The sequence below is a fragment of the Balaenoptera acutorostrata genome, chromosome 2, assembly GCF_949987535.1.
Source record: "Balaenoptera acutorostrata chromosome 2, mBalAcu1.1, whole genome shotgun sequence".
NCBI lineage: Eukaryota > Metazoa > Chordata > Mammalia > Artiodactyla > Balaenopteridae > Balaenoptera > Balaenoptera acutorostrata.
Window position 1 is genome coordinate 153,895,344 of NC_080065.1, and position 26,838 is coordinate 153,922,181.

Below are 26,838 nucleotides of genomic sequence, written 5' to 3' on the forward strand. Positions count from 1 at the left end.
CCAGGATACTTGGCCTCCCTGTGACTCAGTTTCCTCCCTGTAAAATGGGCACAATAATAGTACTTGTCTTATAGGGGTTTTGGGGCAATTAAATGAGAGAGTTCTTGACTAGCCCTTAGCACAGTGCTTGGCAAAGGAAGGAAGTATGTAAAGACTGTTTTTACTGTGCTAGGTTCCAGATGTACAGTAGTGAGCCAGACGTACCTAGTCACCGCCCTTCTAGAATACACAGCAGCAAACCTGGATAGAACCAGTGAAGGCAAATCACTAATTAGACATATACATATATGCAAGGAGAGATATACGTGTGTACACACACATATATATACAGACGTATATACATTTTTGTTTATACGCATTTATGCACATACATATACACAGAGAGACAGTCGACCTATAAAGAGAATCTATGTGACAAGCGTGTCTTGTTACCCCTAAGCAGTCTACTCAATTTTCATAATAGGGCCCATCATACCCCATGCATGCATCCTTATAAGGGCCAATCAGCCTTCTAAGTGCTATATGAAATAAGGATACTGAATTAGGAGTATGGAATGGGAAAAAAATAAACTCAGCAAAAATAAACTAATTGGCTAAAGCCACTTATCAGAATGGTAATCCCTCCTATGGACAAAGTGGTCCCATGTGCACTGAAGCATGTTTCTCAGAAAGACCGTGGAGAGCCAAGTACCCTCACCCAAGGAGAGCTGGCTCCTGACCACTGTATGAAGCACAAAGCTGCATGGAAAGAACATTGAAGGTCAAGTCTGAGATCATTGGCACTTCATTAAGGATTCTGTTCTAAGTGCAAAGGGCCTTCCCAGAAAAAGAAATACGGTCTTGCCCTTAAGTCCAAACGTGATGCCCAGAGGCCCCTAGACTACCTTTTTCTTTCACTAAAACTATCAGTTCATTCACCCAGAGTTTTTCAGGCATCGCTTGCTCCTGGGAACAGATGGGAGAACACACAGACAAAGTTCTTCAGCTCAAAATCTTGCCTAGACTGACCTTGCCCCTGGACTGGCTTTGTGTATCCTAAATCCAAGCCCAGTACTTCACCCCATCGCTCAGAGTTCTTTGTGGGATACTTGGTGCTGAAAAGTCACCCCTTATCACCAGAATAAGAAAGTATTGTCTGGAGGAAAAATCAAATTGAACTGTTTGGTTTTCCTGCTTTAGGAAATATAATTGAACTTCAGCTTTGGGCTGCTCTGTCTTGTGTTCAGTATTCCAACAGAGAATACATCTCTATAAAAGTTTGGTTTGTTGTTTAGCTTTTGTTTCTGGTTTTATTGTTTTCCTCTGTGTGGAAGGTTTCAGTAACAACTGTTTATTCTTGCTGTCGAAGAAGTTCAGCACACAGGTACTACAGCAGATTGATACGGTAGTAAGAAGACATCACCTATTACTTTGTGTAATAAACTTCCTTCCAGAGGAAGAGAAAAAATGGCAGTGCCTTGACTGCAGAGCAAGTTTGGTAAATATTTACAGGAATCAACACTGTTGGCAGAAATGGAACTTGCAGAGATCTTTAGGTTCCAAATTTTCAGCCAAGACTAGAGAGGAGGAGACCTTATAAATGGGTTGTAGTGAGCCTTCTAGAAAAAGGGGACTAAAACCCAGCCTAAGAGATGGGCTTGGACCAGCTAGGTAGCCTCATGCTGACTCTCTATCAGACATCTCTAGGGAGCTTTGGCAAGAGTGGAATCACAATTTGATGCTAGCTGAAATTTGTTTTTCTTTTTCTTTTCCATTAAAGTTTATTACGGGATATTGAATATAGTTCCCTGTGCTATACAATAGGACCTTGTTGTTCATCCATTCTATATATAATGGTTTGGATCTGCTAATCCCAAACTCCCAATCCATCCCTCCCCCCCCCCGCCGCCCTCCCCCTTGGCAACTGTAAGTCTGTTCTCTATGTCTGTGAGTCTGTTTCTGTTTCATAGATAAGTTCATTTGTGTCATATTTTAGATTCCACATGTAAGTGATATCATATGATAGTTGTCTTTCTCTTTCTGACTTATTTTGCTTAGTACACACACACACACATCTACCCCACATCTTTATCTATTCATCTGTCAATGGACATTTAGGTAGTTTCCATGTCTTAGCTACTGTAAATAGTGCTGCTATGAACATAGAGGTCCATGTATCATTTGGAATTACAGTTTTGTCTAGATATATGCCCAGGAGTGGGATTGCCGGATCACATGGTAATTCTGTTTTTAGTTTTCTGAGGAACCTCCGAACTGTTCTCCGTAGTGGCTGCACCAACTTACATTGCTACCAAGAGTGTAGGAGGGTTCCCTTTTCTCCACGCTCTCTCCAGCATTTGTTATTTGTAGACTTTTTTTTTTTTGGCTTTGTTGGGTCTCTGTTTCTGTGCGAGGGCTTTCTCTAGTTGTGGCAAGCGGGGGCCACTCTTCATCGCGGTGCGCGGGCCTCTCACTATCGCGGCCTCTCTTGTTGCGGAGCACAGGTTCCAGACGCGCAGGCTCAGTAGTTGTGGCTCACGGGCCTAGTTGCTCCGCGGCATGTGGGATCTTCCCAGACCAGGGCTCGAACCCGTGTCCCCTGCATTGGCAGGCAGATTCTCAACCACTGCGCCACCAGGGAAGCCCTGTAGACTTTTTAATGATGGCCATTCTGACCGGTGCGAGGTAGTACCTCATTGTAGTTTTGATTTGCATTTCTCTAATAATTCTAGCTGAATTTTCTGATAAATTCCTCAGGTCCCACCCGGGAACCGATATGGTTGATAAAAAGTATAGCCCATATGCTTTACACATCAGACAGCCAGGAAGTTTTGACACTTGGTGAAAAATGCAGATGCCTGACACAGATTCTCATCTGGACAGACAGCCGTCCCAACACAACATGGAGCAGGGTCTCAGGGGCACCCCTGGGCATGGACAGCGCTTTGTTACACAAAGAACTCTGTACCTCTTCAAGGGTTTATACAAACTGTGGTCGACACAAAATGGGGAGGCTGACTGGCTCACACCAATTCCCTTGGTGACAGGGTTGCCAGATTCAACGTAGAAGCCCAGTTCAATCTGAGTTGCAGATAAATAACAAATAATGTTTTTAGTATAAGTATGTCCTGAATATTGCATGGGAAATTCAAATGTAACTAGCATCCTGTATTTTTATTTGCTAGATGTGACATCTTTACTTGGTGGCCAGGTCTATACTCAACACCCTCTTCGCATTGTCTACAGGTCAGGGCCATAGTGTTATCTTACCTTCAAGGCCACAGTGACAGGCCCAAGGAAGGGCACGTGACCCCAGCTGCGACGATCAGAATCCTTGCCTGTCTAAAAGTGAAGCTCAGAAAATGGCGCTCTCTTTTCTCTGGTGGCCCAAGAGGGTGGGAGGATGAGTCTGGCCTTCCCTGTGGCCACGGTCCACCCTTTGTGGAGAGAGCCCCCTGGCAGAGAATAAAGACAGGGCTTGGTGGGCCAGCCCTTCCCTCACTTCCATGAGCTATCTCAACAACCTTCCAAAAATTGCCCTATTCTGCTGAAGCTAGGTCAAGCTGAGCCCTAACAGTCCTAAGCTAATACATAGCTGTTCAGCTCAAACTCACAGGGTCAGCCTCCCAAACTAAAGAAAGAAAGAATTTGCCCCAAGAATGCTTACAGACAGGTATTTCCAATCACGTGCCCCCAGCACAACTACCCCAGGGCATCGTCTGGTTTTGGGCAGCTCTGTGCCTGATGTGGGGAAAGGGGATGCAATCCTTCTGCCAGAGCCCAGATCCCCCAAGACCTACCTGCCGTCGGTCTGCACATCCATGGTCAGGGCTGACCAGAGAGTGGAGAGAACCCTCCCTTTATGCCATCTCAGAGCCACTGTCTAAAATATCTTCTCTCTGAAAATATCTCCCCAATTTTAGGCACAGTGCTTAAAATTTCCACCCTGAGAGTTTATGTGTTTGGCTTAAATCACTGATCTCCTCTATAATTGCACATCCATTAATGGTAGAAAATGTGAAGTTGTTTTAAGGGGCGGGGGGCATGAATGAATTCATGTATCAAGTTCCAACAGGTTCTGGGACTTCCCTGATGGCACAGTGGTTAAGAATCCGCCTGCCAACGCAGAGGACATGGGTTTGAGCCCTGGTCCGGGAGGATCCCACATGCCGCGGAGCGACTAAAGCCCGTGTGCCACAACTACTGAGCCCACGTGCCACAACTACTGAAGCCCTCGCACCTAGAGCCCGTGCTCCACAACAAGAGAGGCCACCGCAATGAGAACCCGCGCACCGCAACAAAGAGTAGCCCCCGCCACCGCAACTAGAGAAAGCCTGTGCGCAGCAACGAAGACCCAATGCAGCCAAAAATAAATTAATTAATTTTAAAAAAAGTTCCAGCAGGTTCTGTTTTAATTCTGTTGAAGTGGCTGATGGTTTGGAAAGCAAGGTTCTGAGCGAGGTGGATGGGTGTCCAGGAAGCTTCCAGTGGGAAGGGAAAGCATTCATACAGGTGGCACTGCTGAGTCTGGAGGTGGCCATGGGTCTCTGATAACTGGTTCTCCCAGACAGGCAGAACGGACCGAGAGCAGGCACTGGGGGGAACTTCCCCTGCTTCCCTATTGCACTTTGGCTCAAGTCTGGGTCCGCCATTGTCTCCATCTTTCCACTCTGGCTTGAGCCTCTCTTTTCTGTATCGCGTCTTCCTAGCTGCTTGTGACATCCTACCCGCGTGGCCAGAGACCTCGCACACCTGGCAGGAGGCTCTGGGGCTCTCACCTCCTCCACCCTTTTGGAAATAAGCAAGAGGAGTTTGTTCCCGCCGTTCATGTTCTCCTTTACTCATTGCTACCGGCCTTGCTTCACACAGCGCCAGTGGTTCTCCAACTTGAGCATCCATCAGAATCACTTAAAGGGCTTGTTAAGCCATAGGTACCTGAGCCCCACCCCTGCCTGAGTTTCTGATTTATGGGTCTGGAGTGGGGGCCAGTACTTTGCATTTCTAACGAGTTCTCAGAGGATGATGATTCTGCTGGTCTGGGAACCACAGCCTGAAACCAGTGGCCTGGACCAGCAGCTTTTGGAGGGCAGCGGTGTCTCAGTTACCATTTCCCTCCAGAGCCTGGCTTAGCACCAGGCACAGAGTCGAAGGTTAGGAAAGGCTCATTAACTGAGCCCACCCACGCTATGCAAACCGAATCATGTGAGCAGGCTGAATTTGTAGATATCAGGTTAAATGTAGGAAATATTGCTATTGAATGTGTTTTTTTTACACAGAGGCATCTCCCAGATATTAACATAGGAGGGGATTCAAGGTGGCGATCTGGGTAGAAGGAGGGAGGTTGGAGGGCTTGAGTTGAAGCTACGTTTGCATAGGAAATGCGCTGCATATTTGCGGTAGCTTTGGAAAAGTTTGATGGAAATCATTTAGAATCCCCCCCATTCACCTCCCTTTCCCACCCCAGCTGCACCTCCCACCACTGCTTAGTGTTGCCAGTGATATCACATATGCATGGAATCTGTGAGTCGGGTCAACAGGTCTGACTCTTCTCTTGAAAGCATCTCTCCAGAAGGATGCCTTCAAGAGTCAGTGCAGCAAGGTGGAAGCAAATGAGATTAGGGATCTGTGCTTCTCAAGAACTATGCATAGCCTCTCCGCCAAGGTATTTAACCTTTTTAGGTGGCGTTCTGTAACCTCTTCTGTAAAATGAGTCCAGAGCAGATGATCCCTAAGTATTTTCCCACATTGGATTCTGATGTTTTAATTCAGAAGGCAGGACATCTCCAATTTAGGAATGACTATTTGCTTCTAATCTAGCTGTTTGGAATCTGAAAGATACTTTTCTCCAGGCAGACAGTTATTTCTGGTCAGTCCACACAATAACTTATTTGTTGAGCTTGTAACTCTTTGTCAAGCCAAGTGCTTTGCATGCTTTATTTTGTTTAATGTGACAATCTCCCCAGGGAGGTAGGGAGTTTTAAGATTCTCAGTTTACAGATGAGGAAATAGAGGGTCTGAGAAGTTGAAAAACTAAACAAAACTTTCCCAAAGTCTCACAGATACTAAGGTCCAAAGGGACCTGGATTTGAGGCCAAGGGTTTTTGGCTGCAAAGCTACTCTAACCATCATGTTCCATTGTTCCCATAAAAGTACATCTTAGCCACAATGCACCTGAAGTATAGCGTCTAGCCTTTAGGCAGAAGGCAGCATTCTTTTTTTGGCACTTTTGCTATAAGAGGCAGAAAGCATAATGGTTAAGTGTTTTGAGCCAAAGTCCCCAAGTTCAAAGCCCAGCTCTATTACTAGTGGTGGAATGACCAAGTTACTTAATCTCTCTCCCCTATGGTTTCTTCATCTGTAAATGGGTATAATAAAAGTGTCTGTCTCTGGAGCTACTGTATTAAGTGATTAATATATTTAATTAGACCATATAAAATTACTGATATTCTACCATCTTTGATCTACCAAACATTTCATATCTAAATATTTAACGTTCTTAGAACAGTGTCTAGCACACAGTAACCGCTATATTAGTGTTGACTATTATTGTTATTGAAAATTGCATTGAAAACTAGTATATACAGGATGGATAAACAACAAGGTCCTACTGTATAGCATAGGGAACTATATTCAATATCCTGTGATAAACCATAATGGAAAAGAATATGAAAAAGAATATATATATATATGTGGATAACTGAATCACTTTGCTATACAGCAGAAATTAACACAACATTGTAAATCAACTATACTTCGATAAAAATTTTTTTAAAACAAAGAAAGAAAATTGCATTGAGGGTTTGCAGTATCTGGGATATCGTCGGTGCTCAATGATGGCTGGTGAATTTATGAGCTAAGTAGAAACTGGGATGCCCAGGAACACATCCGTGACGGTCTGGGCTGTGGACATGTTTCTGGTCAGAAGCAGGTGATATGGATCAGGACTCTTGGATTCTAGAAGGTTCCAGACTCTCCCGGCATCACCCTGGCCAAAGGTGGGGAGGCTCTTGGCAGGAAGGACTGCCCCCATGGATGCAGCCTACCTGAAGCAGTCTTAGTCCTCTGGCCCTGAAGAAGTAAAGAAGAAGCCTCTAGGTGGAGGGGGTGGGTAGGAGGTCAGGTCTTGTGGTTTGCTTGTGTTTTGCTTTTATCCAGCTGGAAATAATGAGAAAAGACAGGCACGGGCAGCCTTCTTTCCAGCCCTTTCTTCTACTGCTGTTGTTTTTGCTTTCTTAGACCACTGTAGAGGGCAGGGAAAACACAGAAATAATGGTGGGTCCTTGGGAATAGAAAGACAAATGTTCGAAGTTAGAGGCAATCTAGCAGGGGGTAATGTTTTCTCCACTGCAGGAGACAGACCACTAGTAGCACATGCACAGTGTGACTGTGTGCTGTGTGGGCAAACGTCTTTATTTCAATAATTCTATGTCCATTTTCATGTATCACAAAGCCTGATAACTAATACATCACACATTCTATTTCACAGATACTATTTTGGGTTGAGGCTAAGTCGATTAAAGTTTTAAGGGGGGGTATTGATTTTAAAATGTAGTGAGGAAATACTAGCACGAGTGGAGATCAGATTTAGTAAAAAATCAGGAATGTGGTCCATGATGACTGAGGTTAGGGAAACACCGGCAGAGAAGTTGAGATACACCCGCATATTTCTGGCTCTGGTACTTAGTAGCTGTGTGAGAGTGGGCATGTTATTTAATCTCCCTAAGCCTCAGTTTTCTCATCTGTAAAATGGAAATAATAGGTCCTGCCTCAAAGATGATTTTTTGGGGGGAGCAGTGTATTCAAATGAGAAAATGCTTAAAAGCTGGTAGTAATGGAGAGCCTGGTACAAAGTCAGAATTCAGTAGATACTGTTCATTACTATTTCCATGATTATTCTTAGCCTGGTACACTGTAAGACCTCAATTAACTGCATTTTTTTAAACACAAGTTGTTAAGCCATTCTTTCATTCAATAAATAGTTTTTGGATGCTAGTGTGTTCTAAACCTGATAGTGGCTCTACTGCAGCAAATTGGAAAGAGGAGGTGTAAAGACTCACTCTCACCCCTCAAGGTGCTCATCGATCAAAGTTTGAGGGGGGATGGGAGGGGAAGTAGGGTGATCAGCAAATAAGTTATCACCACATAAAGCCATAGATGCTGTGAGAGGTGCGGGTACAAAATATCCTGGGGGCAGAGAGGAGGAAATCGGCCTAGAAGAACCCCATTTAGCCACAGTGGTCTAGAACTGCTCTGTCCAATAGCCATATGTGAACTGAATTTTCCACTTCATTTCATTATAATTAAATTTAAAAACTGAAGGAGTATATTTTTCTGTTTAACAGACTTTTATTGTTTTGGCAGGACCACATTTCCCTCTAACCACTGAAAGTTTAGCACCTCCATTGAGAAACGCTCTGAGCGCAGAATACAAGCCAGATTTGGAAGACTTAACGAAAAATGATTTTTACATTGATTACATATTGAACTGATAATGTTTTGGATGTATTGGGTTGAAAGCATGACATTTACTTTTACCTATTTAATGTGGTTACTAGAACATTTTAAGTTACACATGTGGCTTGTGTTCTATTTCTGTTGGACTGCAAACAGAATGCAAATGACATTTAGATGAGAAAACTCTAGTAGTTCAGAGGAGAGACCCAACTCTGGTTACCTTGGACAGTTCTTTCTGACAGATCTGGAACTAAGCTTAGAGGATCTTAGGGCAGCAGCCAAGGGGCTGTTCCTGGGGCTGCAGAAGGACAGAGGTGTCTCTGAGATTTAGTCTAACTATGGGGACTTGGTAGAATTGCCAGATTTAACTTTTTTTTTTTTTTAAACCTGGCAACCCTTGACCTTGGGTGTGTTGTATAACCGGTGTCTCATTCTCTTCATTTGTAAAATAGGGATAATAAAATATCTACCACAGGACTGTCTTATATTAAAGACTGAATGAAATCAGATAAAACTAGTGTGGACATTTTAGAAACTTCAGCCTCAAAGATCTAAGTAATAAAAACAAGTGGGGGAACTTTTCAAACGTGTTCATCCTTCTTGAGCTCCAAACATGTGAGTCAGGGAGCATCTCTCTCCCAGGCTGGTATTAGAGGAGACACCAACCCCCGGCTGGAGGTGCATTGGGTTACACCTGAGTTGGGATCTTCCATCGAGTAATTGGGGATGGGGAGGGTGGGGAGGGAGCACCAGCCAGAGGGAGGAGGAAGGTTAATTATGAACCGTGTTGAGTGTCTTTCTGCTGTCATTGCAATGCTTTGTATAAGCCAAAAATGCCACAGCAGTTAGTGCTGCTACCTGTTGAGAGAAATGTGTACCTTCACCAGGAAAGAAATGTGTGGGACTTAAGTGGCACTTAAAGCCCCTGAAATTAGCTCTACCAAGTAAATTGTCAAAAACTCCAAATACGCCTAATTGTGTCATTTATCTAATTGCAGAGGAAAATGTTCTTTTTTGATGGATTTAGGTGGCTTGCATTCCAGAAAGAAAGTATCCTTTTTTATCCACACTAGCTTTCTCCCGGTAAAAAGTTGACTGTGTTGATATTAAGCATATCAGAGAACCAGGACTACCATATTTCTGGAATTTTCAGTTCCTACTGTATGATCAATCCCTAGGAGAGAGAACTAATTGTTTTTTTTAACATGATGTTTCTTTCCATCGGAATCAAGTTTTAAATGGTTTAGGTTAGGCACGTGAAATCCACTTAACTAAAAACCATTTAAGAGAAAGAGCAAGCCCAATTTACTATAACATGAGATTTTTTTATTCCTGGGTTAAAAAAAAAAAAATCCTTGAGCGAACCATGTCAAAAATTAAAAATTGAAAAGAATGCTGGCAGCCTCCCCATGTGCCTAATTTGGCTTTGCTGAACAAATGACCAAATTGAAATGAGAATTACATACAGGATGTGCTCAACGTCCTTATTTCTTCAACTCATTTCTCACTCCTGAAAAATTACCAAGTTCACACGCAGGAGGGAACACATCTATATCGACCACGACATCCTTGGACCGGGTAGAAATAGAAAAATGGTGATTTTAGATTGTAGGTGTGAATGAACTTGTACGGTAGAAGTAATTTGTCATAGAAACCCGAGCTAATGAATCTAGGATCAGAAAGAACCATAATGCCCCTTTTGTTGACTAACTTATTAACAGGTTATTTTTGCTCATGCCCTGCATTGCAAGTCATAGTAATAAAAATCTTAGGTGAGAGGAGAAGGCCTTCTCTGCAGTGCCCTCATTGTCTGTTTCAGCTTCTCTGTCTTTAAGGAGATGGACAAGACAGTAGAGAGGGCACCAGACAAAGAATCAAATTTCAAATCCTGGCTCAGCCAGTCATTGGCTGTCATGGGCACCATCTGTACAGCAAAGGTGTGGACCAGACGACCTTTGAAGCCCTCTTGACTGTGGCTCTGCCATTCTGATGGGATGCAGAAAAGGAAGCCACAAAGGTGTCTCTGATAGGGGATTCAGGCCAATGGGGGAAGAATATCTAGATGAATATACATCCCCCATCTTCACTGGTATTGGACTTTGAGCTGACAGTCATCCTGCTATGAGTTGGGTGGTGCGGCACTCAGGTCGTAGGTGTCACGGGACTCAGGTTCAAATCACCCCTCGACCACTTACCAGCTGCATGTTACTTCAGTTCCTTGAGCTTCAGTGTCTTCATCTACAAGATGGGAGAATAATATACACACTCTGTAAAATCAATGCCTGGCACACAGTAAGGGCTTAATAAAAGTTAGCCATGATCACCATTGTTGTAATGACAGAGTGATCCGAGACCCAACAGGAAGTGAGACACGTTTCTTGAGTGCCTCCTTTGTGTTTGATACTCCCAGGTTCCTGTCTCCTTTATATCACAATACCCTACAAGGTTGGTTTGATCATGCCTCTCCCCATAGAGATATAAAGGGCTGAGAGCATGTGCTTGATTCCATAACCAGCTGCCCCAACTGTGAGCCCTATCAGTGTGGGCAAAGTTCCCAACACCTTTCCGCCTCAATTTTTTCATCAGAAAATGGGAATGATAACAGTACCCACCTCCAGGTTTATTGTAAGGGGTAAATAAAGTAATGTATACCAAGTGCTCAGCAGAATGTTGGCCCCTGAGTCAGTACTTTATAAAAATGTTAGCTCTTATTCTAACTAAGGAAAGCAAAGCTCAGAGAGGTGAATTCATTGGTACAAGTTCATCTGCTTATGAGTAGTAGTGCGGGGATTTGAACCCTGATGGGACTGAATCTCTCAGGGACCCAAGATAGGGAGATAGCTCTTCCTTTATCCTGTTCCTAAGGCCCCCTGGCTTGGCTGCCAATCTCAGGCTGCCTGGCTGTGGGCTCTGAGTTCAATCAGAAGGCTCCCTGGGAGTGGTTTGCTGGGGGCTGCCCGGGACTCAGGAAGGGAAGTGAGTCCAGACTCTCCTTCCCTCGTTTGCTGCAGCTGAGGGAACAGAGTAGGGCCAGGGCCCTAATGGCCACCTCCCAGACCCCCCTCCCCACTCCCTCTCGCAGAAGGTTGTTTTTCACGAGAGAGTTCCCCCTCTTTGTTCCAGCACGCACAGCACATCTCCTGATCGATATGACATCTCATCCTCTAAAACATTCATGATGTCTGCTTCCTAGGATTCCGGTGGCCGCATGCCGCGTGCAGCCCACGTCGCCTTCCTTTGTAGTTGGTGGTCTTGTGGACCGGCCCCCTCTTGAACAGGACTGCTGGTTGCTGTTCTTTAAAGAAAGACGAATGATGTTTGGATTGTTGACACTGAATGACAAGCTTCGGGGTAGGGCGGAAGAAAGATGCATTGAGGTGTATGTGTATGGGTTGTGGGGATGTGTTTTGCTATCACAAAAGCTCTTAAAATCGGAGACCATGATTTATTTGCAGAATAAAACCTACCGATGTTATCATTCTCTAAAGGTATTTTGATCACGTGGGTCCTTTCTTGGAGAAAGAAAGGCTTTTATTTTAGTCCTTTCCAGGGAAAAATAGCAGCAGGAACGGAGTAGTCTGGGGTGGGAAATGATGTTCTGTACATTGAATGGCTCCAGGTGTGTATTTATCAGCCCAGGGATGAGCTGGCTGGGTGGACAATGGGACGCCTGGCCAGCATCATCTGTCCTCCAGGGTACACTCCTGGGGACCCCACACCAGAAACAGAAAGTGGATGTCAGCTCATGGGTCTGTCTTGCGTATCGATCTTCCCGGTGATGCTGGGAGCCAGGGGGCCTCGTTAGAGGTCACCTGAGCACACCAGACACCACATCCCCACACTGTTACTAGTTGCCACCTGCAGTGCAGCAGGTGCAAGGGGACGAAGGGGGTGGGGATGACACCGGCTTGGGGGCGCCGTGCCCCCTAAAGCGGCAAGGAGCCCCGTTTGTTTCCTCCAAACACGGGAATTGATTAATCTCATTCCACTTCCCACTCACTGTACCATCCCAAGCCTGTCACAGGAATAGATTAATGCACTGGTCCCTCCGTGTGGATTCTTCTTGTCTCGGGAACACACCTCTCTCTGGTCCCAGAGCTGTCTCATGCAACTCTCACCTCGTCCTCATGGCAGACCTGCAGGCCAGAAAGTCTCCCTGCTTTTGTGAGGGACCTGAATTAGAAAGGCGCAGACAGAATTCATGCCGAGGACCACTTTAGCACCATAGCTGGAAGATGAGAGAGTGCAGGTAGAGGGGTAAATGCAGGTGCATTTCTCCCAAGCCCCTCTCATTTCCCGTGGTCCTGCCAGGATTCTGGTATCGTGTCTACAACTCATCCTTCCTCATCTGTGTAATTCCTGGGCCATAAGCTTTGCAACCATTTTGGAAGCTGCAGACTGGAAGTTGGACACAGGCAAGTAAGTTTTCAGAGCATTCTTGGCAGATAGGTGCACAAATCCCATTACTAGTAAAGGGATTTGTGGGCGTAACTTCCCTGCAGTGCTTTGAAAATTTATTCCATTCAGTGTATTGCAAAACAATGGGGCGAAACTAAAAGAAATCACTTCACCGAGGTGGTTTGGAAGGGATTTTTTTTTTAAACTCCTTTAAGATTTAAAAATTTTTAACTCCTTTAAGACTTGAGGCATTTCTGAGAATGTTATCCCTCCTGGTTTTGTTTACATCTCTTCTTTTAGGCAGAAGGGCATTTTGGCACTGACAACCTTCCTAAAGAGGATAATTAACACATTAATACATTGCAGTGGTCCCCCACCTCTTTAAGGAAGACCCACTGTACTCTACTGCATCCCTGAAGGATGATAAGCAAACTCACCAAGGAAAAAGTCACCAAACATATTGATTGTTAGCCAGCAGGACGGTCAACTGAAGTTGTCCAACAGATTTATTTTCTATTGACAACGGCGATTCCTTGAAGTTAAATAGCAAACTGGTTTTTATATTTATAGAGGACTAATGACTGCTTACACAAGGAGGTGTCTGCTCCCGAGTGAGCCTTGACAGTATTTAGTAAGTGGTTCTGTAGCCCACCTGCCTTGTTCAGTCTTGGCAAAGTAGTGGTTCATTTAAAGAACTCCAAGGGCCTGATGGCCTCCAGTGAGGACTCAGAGGGAGTGAGTCACTAGCAGGAGAGCATGCTGGTTGACTCTGCAGGTACAAGTGTCTCAGTCTGAATCCCAGATTTCCCACTTCCTGGCTGTGTGATCTTGGGCAAGTCACTTAACCTCCCTAAGCCTCAATTTCCTCATCTAGAAAATGTAGATTCTGTTACCACCTCACGGGGTGAGAATGAAAATAAATGAGCTTTCATCCTCTTTAGAATCCTCCAGGGTCATCCCATCTCACCCAAATATAAGGCAGACCCCTTCCAAGGGTACCCACTCCCCACCACTGACCCCCCCCCCCAGCACCCCACACTCTCCTTTTCCCCTAACTTCACTCAAACCTGATGTCAGCATGAATTGCTTTCTTACTTCCTTCAAGCCTTGGCTCAGATTTACCTATCACAGACAATCATCTTTAATTGGTCTACAATTAAACCAAAAAAGTTCAATTTCCCATCCCCCATGCCCTGGCATTCCCTAGCCCTATACTCTACTTTTCGCTTCTGTGTTTAGTTTCTATTTTCTCCTGAGAGCGAGGAACTTGTCTTATTAACTGCTTTATTCCTGGTGCCTAGGAGTACACACCTAACACACTGTAAGGGCTCAATAAATATCTGCTGAATGATAAATGATGAATAAATGATGCAAATAATGTAATTAGCCCAATACCTGGCACAGTGTCAAAATAAATGTTCATTGTCACCATCGTCGAGGAGGCTCCTTTGCAATGTGTTAATTTTCACTACTACTTGCAAAAGTGCCTTTACAGATTGCCTGTGCAAGTTCGAGGGCAGCATTGGTGCATTTGAGCTCGGAGTATTCCACTGGGTTTTTTTTCTGTCATCTGGGCAGGGGCCCTTTCAGAATAGGCTACATTTTCCACGGGAGCCCTGGCATTGTTGACTAAATCAGGTGATGTCAGGGTGGGGAGACCCAGCCCTGACCCTTCCCATCATCCTGCCTTGGTCTCTGAAGGAGCTTTGCTGTCATCAATAAGGCCCTTGTATATCTGATCGCAGGCTGAGCCACAAGACCCAGCAAGCTTGACTCCCTCCTCCCCTCCCTAAGCTCTGCTTGGCCTGAAGGCTTCCATTTTCAAAGGGAAAGCCCAAGCTCTTCCTCCAGTTATGTATTGACAAGACTGATCTTTAAAGGTACCCCCGGTTCCTGGGGACCTGCTCGGCAAACGCACAACACCCGTGGCCCCCGCGTTTGCCCTCTTTGACAAGCAAGGGCTGAGCAGCTCTCTGGGAAGCGTTGCTGACATATTGATTGGCTCTCTTGTCAACTTGATCCTCTGCCAGCCAGTGAACATGGAAGGTTCTAAGTGGCACCCAGCAGGGCCCGCACATACCCTAATTACTATTTCAGACCACCCCCGTTCCGAGCTGCCGCTTTTCAAGGCCTACAGTCTCCTTCCTTGTGGTTGCCAGAGAATTCTTTGACCTGCAGCCAACCCCTCTCTCTTCTCTTTGCTTTGGCTCCCCCTGAGTATTTCTATCGGACCCCATCTGGCACAAACCCAGGCAACTTCAGTAAGAAAATAGCACCGTAACTCCAGGTAGGTCTGTTTATTATTCCTGCTGAAATCTGGGATCTGTGTGGGGTCTGTCCATCCTGTCTTGGTTCATTTTCAATACTTGATGAAAGTTTTCTCCAATTAGCCAGAGGGATACTTTCAGAGTTTGGCTGCCCTATTGTGTTTTTGGTGGCTGATGTCCCAGCTGCCACCTGGATTACACGATCTTCCCCTTGGAGCCTTTCCCTGTTTTGTCCCTGCTGACCCATGGAGTCCCCTTGTTGCATCCCAGGATCTCTCTGGAGCAGAGCCTGTCAAACCATGATAAACTGTGCATTTAGGCTGTCAGTGGGGGGGGGGGGGGGTGGTGAATAACATTAGGGAGAGGGTCTCCCAAACTCATTTCACTTCTGACCCTCAGATGGCCTGAATGGGACCTTTTGGGATGAGCTGCTGGAGCATCTGTGGGGCTTGGGGGAGGGGACCACCCCACTGCATCCAGATGTCTTTTTGGAGAAAATTATGAGGCCAGTATTCACCCAAAATCTTGCGGTGAAGAAGCAGTAGCTCTGGCTACTCTGAGGCTTCTCAGCTTTCTAAGTCTGATTCTGAGAGCGGATCAGAGTTGGAGATATTATGACATAATGTTTAAAGAGCTACTTGTTGTCGTCGTTGTTCATAGAGGCTAACGTAGTGGCCCTAAATATGTGCAAACTCTTCCTGGCTGGGCTTTAGAAAGGATCCTGACCCGGTAAGTGAATAACTTTAAGGACTGCACGGACACCTAGTGCATAAAAGTGGAATTTCTCACTTACCGTATGCTTGAACGTATCAGTCAAGATTGGCTCAGGCATGCTGCTGTAACAAAGAATCCCAAACTCTCCATGGCTTACAACGGTAAGAGTTCCTTTCTCCAATCGTTCTGTATTCTATCACCGGTCAGCCGTGGCTCTGGACCATGCTGTCCTCGCTCCAGACCCAGGCTGATGATGTGGCAGAAGGAAAAGGTATGCAGCGTTGTGTGGTGAGATTAACAAGGTGAGGAACTATGATGTAACCTCCCCCCTCAGGAACGGGGTGCTGACTCTACAAAATTGGCGATTCCTCAGCCACAGGGAGATTATCATGCGTTGCAAGAAAGAGACCAGGTTTGCCGAGACTCCACTGCAAACCGGAATTTGTAACCAGATCGCTATGAAATAGGAAGCAGCCAACTGCCTCCCACTGTAATCCTCCTCGTATTCCGAAAGCCCCCTGTGATGAAACTTTACGGTCACCAGCTTCCTCGTCTGTGAAATGGGCATGATGATGGTACCCACCTCAAATGTAAGCGGCGGGTCTTGAGATAATATCTGTAGAATGTCTACCACGGTGCTGGCCATAGAAGGGGTCCAAGGGCTGGCAGCAGGTATTAATACTCTAATCATCAAAAAGCTTCTCTTTGCAGACCCCTCCATATAGTTGCCAGCACTGTTTCATTCCATCCTTCACACCTTTGTATTATGTGTTTTTTATTTATAAAGAGTATCATGTCCTACAGTCCAGCCCCTCACATCTGCCCCCATATATCAGTACTGATTCTAATGAACCCTTATGAAGCACCTTCTCTGTTCAAGATACTCTGCTATCAATAAATCTTCAGGGGGTGGCAGTTGCTGAACCTCCCTCTGGCCCTAAGCAGCCGTTATCCTACCTGTAAAGGGAAACCTTTACAAAAGGTAAAGAGAGAGATTGACTGATTTCTCAGCCCCCGCCATCAAGCAAATCAGTAGCAGAATAAGAAACAGAATTCTCACTGGTCAGGAAACTCATTTACTTCACAGCTCCCTTGGGTCTTTATCCTAAGGACACTTTAGTCCATCCCCACAGGCCAGAAAGATATTCTCATTTTCCTACTCAAGTAAGAGAGAGGGAATAGCTGACCAAGAAAAAAACAAAAGTGCAAACAAAAGCCTATTTCAGACTCCGCGCAACACCCCGCCTACAAAAAAAAAAAAAAACACCAAGAGGAGGTGGTTCTACCCCGATATAGTTCTCACTTATTTACTTAACGTTCAATTCAACAAAAGAAAGTATGCCCAAACTTGAGTTTCATTTTGCAACTTGAGTTGCATCGCTTCTACTGGGAGGACAGAGCTTATGCACCGCAGATTTGGCTTTTGTCCTTTTTCCATCTTCATCTCACTTTCTTATTTTTTCTTTCACTTCTGGGAGTTGTCTGGGAAGTTACTTGTATACTCTGAGCTGAACCCTTCTCACCCCATCTGTGGTCTTCTTGTTTTCAGAATACTTTTTTTTTTTTTTAAATAGATACTGTGGAACCCAAGATAGAAAGCAAGGGGGGGGGCAGGCGTCTTTGCAAACAGAGACCACCGTTTAGTGGACGCCCTTGGTATATCCAGTAAGATTGGGGTATTGCTTGCTCTCTGATCTCCCAAAGCTGATGGTTGCAGTATGTTCTGCACCTTGGAATGACAAGATTGAGTACCAGGAAAGGGGAGCAGTTTTGACAAGAGTTTTCATACTGATGGGGCACTGGGGAGGTTGTCATCTTTGCCTGATGGACCCATCGCTTCCTTTTCTAGATATGAAAAATCAAAGCTTTGTAAGGCCTGGGCCTCAACTGGGTCTGCAGTATCTATCTGTGTCTCTCTTAAAACACAGAGACCCTCTTTGAAAGAACGGCATCTCCAGTGCAGCAGCAAGCTGGCTCGAGGCAAGCGCCGATAACCCAATAGTATGTTTTTTTGGAAATCTTTTAAAAATAGCTAATTCCTTGGCGCCCTTCACCTGGTAATTACAAATCAGAAGCTATCGTTATCTTGAAGCTGCCACGATTAGTTCTCATGTCCTGACCTCTGTACAGTGAAAATATGTCATTATTTGAGGCAATCGAATCTGGCCTCTTCAACTAAGTGACCTACATAGAACAGATAAACTGCAGGAGAAAATTAGGTGTTACCCAGACAGAAAGTGTACAGTAAATGTCACTTATTCTTATTAGCATGTATCATCTCGAAGAGTTGCCATAGTGGGGCTTGCACTTTGGAGTAATGTAGAGAAAGAAAACTTGGTTCTGAGGTGGGGATGTGTGTAAGAAAAAAGCAGATGTACACACAGGGACACCTTGCCATCTTCATCCATGGCCATCAATCTGAGCTGTAAGGTTTGAAGATAGGTTTTTAACCTTAAAAGAATGCAGCCTGACTTTAGGTGGTGGTAAGCAAGCAGAATTAATTGCTGTGTGAACAATTTCCTAAGCATTGTTAATTGCGTTTCCTGTGGTTAATTGTTTCTCCCATCCCCGCCTCATACTAGGAACCTTTCCCTGTCAACAGCCCTTTCCCTCCTGCAGTGCTGGAAATGTAGCAAAGGCATCAACCTGTGTCTGGTTGAAATGCCAGGCAGACATGGGGTGGTTATTGCCTGGCTGAGAAATATGCAGGGGAAGGAAGTCCTTATTTTTTCTCAAAGGAAGCGTTTCTTAGATACCGACTTTGAAAGAATGCAGGTGTGTGGAACTTGCCTTTCGTTCCACACAGTGAGAACAACTCACCAAGAGCCATCAGACATAGGGGGATATGGGCTTAGCTCAACTAACCGGGACGTGGAGAGTTGGCACCAACAGAGTTACAAGGACCACCAGAAGGAAGTTTGGTGTCTGGAGGTTGGAGGTTGCATGGGAGTAAAGCGAGAGTTTTGTAGGCGTGCTTGTTTGCTTAGCAAAGAAGAGGCAGTGCTTCGGAACTCTGTGTCTCATCTTGGACTGTGGGGAAGGGTAGAGGTAGGGCAGGTGAGAGGGAGAGAGACAGTGAATCGCCCTAGTACTATTTCCAGAAAAGGACTCCATTCCACCGCTACCCCCAAGCTTTTTCCACCATAGGCTGAAAAGATATTCACTTGTCAGGAAGAGGGCTGGAGCGGAAAAATCTTTTTCAAGTTTGAAACAGTCAGGGAGGTGGGCTTTACCGTGGGCCGGTACTACTGCAGATACTGGAGGCTGCATTGGTATTTCAGCACAGGTATAGTCTCGTCTGAACCAGACCAGCAGGCTGGCCCCACTGGGGGGAGACTTGATTTGAAACAGATTTAGATTGTGAGCAGTTTGGGGGAAACTATTCTTTTCAATGCCCCCTGGACCACCAGTCTATAAACAGCTCTGTCCAGGGTGCAGGAAAGGCTGGAAGGGATGGAGAGTGCCCTTTACAGTGATTCCAGAGGGGCATTTTCCCCTTTATGGTGGCGCCATTTGGAAGGTCCCGGCTTTGTTTTCTCCTCCCTCCTCCGCCCACCACCGGGGATGCCCTCCCCCTGAGGCTGTTGTTTCCTTTCCACTGGGAGAGGAAACCCAACTACCCACATCTACTCGCCTTCTGTATTTAGCTAATCCCCGAGGCCCGGGGGCAAGCCAGTGTTGAACTGCAGCTTCCTTCAAAGGCAGTCGCTTGGAAAAGGCACCTGGCCCTCCCCCTTGACATTTGCATTGCTGAATTCTCTATTCATGTTTTCATTACTTTGTCTCTCCTGCAGCCATGCATCTGCTCGGACTCAATTGGCAACTGCAGCCGGCAGATGGACACACCTTTAACAATGGGATAAGGACCGGCTTACCAGGAAACGATGATGTGACAACAGCGCCATCTGGAGGCAAAGGTGAGGTTACAGCCGCAGCTCGCCCTCTTGAGGCCACAGGAAAATTCCGAGCTCCCGCCACCTGGTTCAGGTTTTCTAATCCGAATCTTGGAAGGTATGCAAAAGGGAGAAAAAGGTGGAGGAAAAAAGCCCTGCATTTTCTAGGTACCCCCGTTCAGAGCTGTGTGCTGTTCCTGTCTGTGAGCCGTGTCTGGCTGGAGCCGCTCGGAGCTGGCGCGGTGCCCGCTCAGAGCCATGTGCACCCCTACGCTGTCTGCAGCGACCGGCAGGGTCTGGAGCTACTTGAAAGCATCTCAAGGCCTGGGCAGCAGCAGCTGGGGCAGCAGCAGCTGGAGCAGCAGGAGAAAGTCCTGCCTGATGGGGAACGCTGAGGCAGCAGGCGGCACAGGCCAGTAGACTAGAGCCCTCTCCCCAGGGGAGAGACGCAGCTTCCCCAGGGAGGAAGCACCACCTGGCAAGGCATGAAAGAGAAAGACCCGACCGGGAGCTGTTCCGCTTCGGGGGAGAAGAGAAAGGAGTTTTGACAACTCGGGAACAAAGCTTCCCTTGGCAAAACAGTGAAGGGGACAATAGAAATGTTTACTGAAGCAATCAGGCAACTGTATTTTTGCAGGAAAAAAAAAAAAAGGTGCTAACAAGGTGCTAAGAAGGAGGAGAAAAAAACAGAACCATGGGGAAGTGGGGACGTGGGGCAATTAAGAGACAACCAACGGCAGCCAATGGAACCATTAGGCAGGCTGGCGTGCAGGGTAGGGGAGGACGCTTGCTTGATTCAGGATGGAAATCACAAACAGCAGAGATTGCACAGAAGCGCTCTCCAGACACAGAATTTTTCACTGTGTCTCTTAGCACACTAGGCAGTTCACCCGACATGTCTTAAAATACCCCACAGGGATATTCAGCAATGGGAAGGGAAACATTTATTGGGCACCTATTGTGTGCCAGATTTAACGTTGTGTAACTTCAATAACCCTAAAGGGAGAAAAATTACCTTGGGGAAACTGGGGCCCAGGATGTTTTAGAGATTTACCCCAAATCCAACAAGTAGGCAGGTACCAATTTGAACTCAGGTCTGTGCCGTGTGCATCTTTAAGGGAGCTGTTGGGTTTTTCCTAGATCAGGCGTTTTCCACAGAGGATATTCCAGAATCATCTTCCCGTAGAGGTGTACATTAATCAGCCCTGAGATGCTGACGTTGCTTAAATTAGCCTCTCCGGAGCTGTCCTAATGCTTCACGTGTGACTTTTTCGTCTTTTGATCGAGGCTTTAAGAGTCGTTCTCCTCATCTATCCTAATCATAACACTAAATTACCTTTAAGTAAGCATGAAAAAGTTTTATCTGAGGATGAAATTATATGCTTTCCATTATCAAGTGACTAAAACTAGACCTGAAAATGAAAAGTATATTTTACCTTAACTGACCCAAAAGCCAGGAGCCAGATTTGTTTGGCCTCAGATTCGCAGTCTGCTCGTCTCCAGGGCTTGACACCCCCTGTAAATGTAACTCCAGTTTCCTTGACTGCAGTGGTTCTCAGCTGGGGTGTTTTTGCCCCCTAGGGGCACATCTGGCAAGGTCTGAAGACTTTTTTGATTGTCACATTTAGAAGAGGTGCAGCCAGCATCTAGTAGGTAGAAGCTGAGATACAGTTAAACAGTCTACAATGAACAGGAGAGCCCCCTACGATGAGGAAGTATCCCATCCAAATGGTCCGTGGTGCTGCTCTTTGAGAAACACTGCTTTTGGGGGTCCCTGTTATGTTTGATCCACAAATGTCCTTTAATCTGCAAATCAGCACTCCATCCTTTGAAAAGAGTGCAGAATACACATTTGAAATGTGAATATGCATTTTTTTTTTTGCACAGGGATGTATTTTATATCCATATACATACTGAGATTATATATACAAACACTTTTTTTTTTTAATTAAAAAAAAAATTTTTATTTTTTGGACACTCCTCCTCGCAGCTTGTGGGATCTTAGCTCCCCGACCAGGGATTGAACCCGGACCCTCGGCAGTGAGAGAGCAGAGTCCTAACCACTGGACCGCCAGGGAATTCGCACAAACACTTTTTAAATAGCGTTCTTCACAAAAGGGAATCACTGATAGGCATTAACTTCTATAAATGAGGGTCGGCCTCTCCTCCCATTTGTGACTAAGCTTCATTTCCAACCCCACTGGAGCCTCCCACACCAGCAGGACAGAAGATTCCCGGAAAAGAACAGGTCCTAACTAAGAGTATGATGTCTGTAAATGAACAAAGAAACATTTTCCATGGTGTCTTTGGAAAGGCCAGAACTTTTCCCCTCAGAGGCCACCTGCTTTTGAAAATGCTGTGTGAGTTGTATAACATCACACACAGCAGAATATTTTCCAAATGAGTTCTGAGCCAGAAAAGAGGTTACCAAGTCATTGTGCAGTGAATTTTGTCAAGAGGACTTTTATGATAACGTCTGAGCATTTGAAATTGCTTAAAGTTGAAGTAAAACTCAGAGCATCTTCTTTCTGAACGCCAAAACAGTACTCTTCCTGTGACCGAAGAGATCAGATCTCTTCTTAAGTTGTTGTGAAGTTTGGTTTTAAAAATGACTAGAAAGCTTGGTGTTTTCACACACCCGCCTCTTTTTTTTTTTTTTTTTAACATCTTTATTGGAGTATAATTGCTTTACAATGGTGTGTTATACCCGCCTAACTCTTTTTAAAGGCAGTGATCCTACGTTTGAATTTCTTTACCCAGTGACCTACCTCCTCTGCACAATCCAAATCTATACATTTAGATAACCTGGATCAATTCCAATCGACTACTTTTCCAGTGTTTCAAAGAGACAATCAAGATATATTGGCAATAAATTAATTAAATACCACCCTCTCCATTTTTTTTTTTTTTTGTGCTATACGATAATCCTTCACTCCGATAATGTTTTAATCAAGATACACCACACATTGCCAGGGAGGTTAATCTTATTAAGCAATTACTAGGTAAGTATCCAGCAGAAGCAAATTAAAATGTAAACAAAACACAGGCATGTGAGCCCCATCTAAGATGGTACATCGATAGAGATTTCATTACCTGGTCTTTAGGAGTGTTTACACTGCTCAGATTTGGAAAGGAGTCTAATAGACAGCGCAGCCTACACACTCTGATACGTTAGGAGAAACAAAGCACTTGATTAATTGGTCGGGAGAATGTATGTTCTTTGGGCTTTGTCTTCCCTTTTCCATTTGTCGTTGTTCGTGGTTTATTTTTTCTCCATTCTCTCTTTCAATTAAAACTTTAACGTGGTTGATTTGGTCGTTGGATTTCACAGCAAAGGAAGGGGAGCCCACACACTGCCAGAATCACTCACCATCTCGAGTGTATTTCTATGTTAAAAGGAACGAACTCATACGTCTTCATTACAAGAGCACGGAACACTTTTTCTATAGATCTGGGATTAGATAAGCCTTGAGAACGAAGATTCAATACAGTGTTCTGACCTGGTCAGATAGCATAAGGGGATCCAGTTTGATTGGCTAGGTCCAGAGGCAAAATATACAAGAACTTTTAAAGGGAACATCATATGTAGCCAATTTGTGCACTGATCTTAAGAAAGAATAAACTCCCAAGTCGAATTTCATGGGTCACTCTCAAAACCTACACTCATTTTTACATTCAAGGTGTCCTCTATATCTGGGGTCAGCAAACTGCATCTCATGGACCAAATCTGGCCAGCCACCTGTTTTTGCAAATAAAGATTTATTGGAACACGGCCACGTTCATTCATTGTCCCTGGCTGCTTCTGCACTCTGGCAGTGGAGTTGAGTAAGTGCAGCTGAGCCTAGATGGCCCCCAAAGCCTGAAATATTTACTGTCTGGCCCTTTACAGGAAAAGTTGGCTGACTAGTCTTGATCATGTACAAACCCATTTCTAATTTCCCTGGACTTGTCTGTAACTACAAGTTGTAGGAGACTAGGGAGAAAGACAAAACTCCAATATATCAGTTTTTCCTTCTTGACATAGTGTTGGGTATAATATATTCTCGGATAACTTTGCATTGACAGATGCTCTATACTACAGAGCTCTGGGATTGGTCTGACTGGATGCAAACGCCAGCTCCATCACTAAGGAGCTGTGTGGATGTAAACAGGTCATTTGCCCTCCCTCGGCCTCTGAGCCATCATCTGTAAAATGGTACCCCCTCATAAGCTTGCTGCCCCCCATAATGAGATGTCACTTATAGAATATGGTGTGTGATATCAGATACTTAATAAGAGATCCATGGATATTTGTTGTTTTCCCTGACATCATCACAACGTCTCTCGGTCGGTCCATTTAACAAGCCTCCACAGGCCGCCACTTCTTATGAGGCGCTGTATTTTCCAAAGGCGAAGGCTGCCTTCGGAATGCGAAGGTAGACAATCCTACCACTTCCTCTTTTTCCTTTACCTTCTAAGAATTGGGGCAAACCCTGATGAAGACTTCTTCTCAACCATGTGCTCGATGAGGTCAGTAGGAAGCAGGACTTCCCGTTCCAAAGGGCCAATGTGCAAAAATGAGCTGGCCAGCTCCTTGCAGCATTATTTGTCTCATTGCAGCTTGAGTTCCATCACTGCCAGCATGTCTGTTTTAAGCCCCACCATTCTCGGTTTATAACTCAGCTGTAAACATTTATTTGTGCCTGGAGCACATTTCTTTCCTACCCTTTGAAAAAAAAAAATCAGAATTTCCAGATGGTATGCAAGTTGGAAAAAAATGGCAAAGACTGTTATTCTGTTTAGAAACATGTTTTTCTACACTTGCCCTTTCAGCAAAAACTTCATAATGATTTTTACTAGTTGGCTTAATGTATGGTACTAGGAGCCAGATTAGCAGGGAGGTTGGTAATTCTTCCTCTGGCTCTCATCAGCCTCTCAATGAACACAGCCCAGGGTTCCAAAATGATCACTTCCCTACATGGGGCTTTTTCAAAGTCGGTGAAGTTCCCAGAAGGACAGGGGGTCATTATGTTCGAGCCAGCCATTGCGATACTGCACATCTACTGGCAGATACACCAACAACCTACATACCAATGCAACAACTCCCCTCATTTTGGAGGCCATGCTATTCTACCGTTGTTACAGATGGGTACCACTTAGTGCATCACATTGGTGGATTTCAGCTTCTGGTTTCCCCCCACAAGCCGTTCCCAGTTGCATACTTTCTGTTGTACATGGCATCCTCGTGGCTTGACATAGGTATTAATAATGAGATCCAGTTTCCCTTCCTGCCACACTTGCCCTTACTTTCATTGGCATGCTTCTCTTTCAGAGAGACCTGCACACCCAGAGCTTGATCTCTGCTGTCTGCTTGGATACGCCTCTCTTTGTCTCTCTTGTACTTAGCCCAGGGTCTGAAATGCAGTCAGCCTCGTGGTTACATATGTGGGTTTCAGAAACGGTCAGACAGAGCTTTTGATCCCAGCTCTGCCCCTTAAGACCTGTGTGATCCTAAGCGAGTCACTTTACTCCTGTGGTCCTCTTGTCTGAAAAACAGGAAAAAAATCATAAAGGAATCAGGAGATTACATGGCAAGTTGTAACCACTCAATAAACTTTTTAGCTGCTATAAATAATACTAATAAACTGAACTACTTATTAATACAGAAGCATGTTCACCTGAACAGTCAGATGTATAAATATCTATTAACACCCTGAGTGGCAGAGATTTGGCCATTTTTGTCTACGATGACAAATTGAGGTTTCAAAAGGAATAAAGGCCATGTGTAGTTCTGAGTGCTAAAGGATTTTATAAAAATCATTATTGCTGTGTGATGTTGTGCATACTGTAACAGCTGCAGCGGACGCTCAGGATGGAAGTCCATTCCTGAAGAACAGCCAGGCAACAGCCGGGTGAAGGCTCCTGGGCTGCTGCTGACTCAGACGAGCTAGTGAATCTAATGTCCTTAGGAGAATCTTTTCGCCTATCTTTTGGTTAAACAGAATTCACAGATGGTTGTCCTGATTCCCAAACAAATGGAAACGAGGTGTAATGACTGAAGCAATATTCTGAATTCAACTTTATTTGCAATAGATAAAAATATGTGAGGCAGAATAATCTGCAAGGCAGATTTATGCCAGGGTGCCTCCAGAGTTCAGTTTAAGCTTAGGAAGTATTAACATGAGGCTTCATTTCCCTGCTATGACTGTGAGTCCATTCCCTTTATCACTTGTTTGGGGAATAGTCTTGCTGTTTCCATAAATGAATTATGGCAACATTTTCTGAAATGATTAGCTTCTAATGTGGCTATGGAAGGCTGTTGTTTTGCTCCACATCAGTCTTATTTAACTGGTTGGAATTTTAGGTACATGTGTCTGATATAGGCAATCGCTTCACATTTCCATGAGTAATCTTCCGTGGAGTTATAGACGTGGACTATCCTGTGAAATTGATCATTAGAGTGTTGCCTCTAAAATCCCAGAAATCTCATCTTTAAGCTGGAGATGAACCAGCAAGAACCAATGTGTCTTAAGCATCTGCTTCTTAGGGCAAAATGATCACCATCTCCACTTTTCACTGTGCAGCTCGTAGATAGAAAGAAAAGTTGGACATGGAAGCCACGGCTCTGGGAGATGGAGGCTGGACTCCATCCTGTTTGCCAGGACACCACGCTTGGTCATTGCCTAGAACCCAAGGGTGGTGGCCGGACTCACACAGAATGATTACAGAATGGTGTTAAATTCCTCTGTTCTTGATGCTGTCAATGCAAACCCAAGGGTCCATGGGACCCTGACTTCAGGCTGCCTAGATAACGGATAATGGGAATATGACAGACACCCCAACTTTGATGTTGACCAGAGATTACCTAGCACTACAGTCGCTGCTTGATAAATAGTCGTTGCATGAAAATATGAGTGAATGACCCACCCAGCATTGCTTGGCACATTCATGAATCATTGTGAAATAAATACATGGCTGCTTTTCAGTTGCCCACCTGAGAAGCAGCTAGAGCCCACATTAACAGCTGCACTTTGGGTGTTAAACTGGACTTTGCTTTCTCTGGCCGTAGCACTTTAATTCATGCAGTAGGTTCCCCCCCAGGTCTGCAGATGTATTGACCACTCATTGTGTATTGATTTCAGCTGCTCTGGAAG

General features: G+C 45.0%; 1 protein-coding gene across 11 annotated transcripts in view; it reads left to right on the forward strand.

Annotated features, from left to right (window-relative positions):
- Window positions 1–26,838, forward strand: part of TENM2 (teneurin transmembrane protein 2) — a 1,017,264-nt gene that overhangs the window by 770,790 nt on the left and 219,636 nt on the right. For all 11 annotated transcript variants that reach the window (XM_007171390.3, XM_007171391.3, XM_057541632.1 and 8 more), the window contains one exon: window positions 19,607–19,729. In XM_007171390.3, the coding sequence (XP_007171452.2) occupies window positions 19,607–19,729 (123 nt within the window). The remainder of the gene's footprint in view (window positions 1–19,606; window positions 19,730–26,838) is intronic.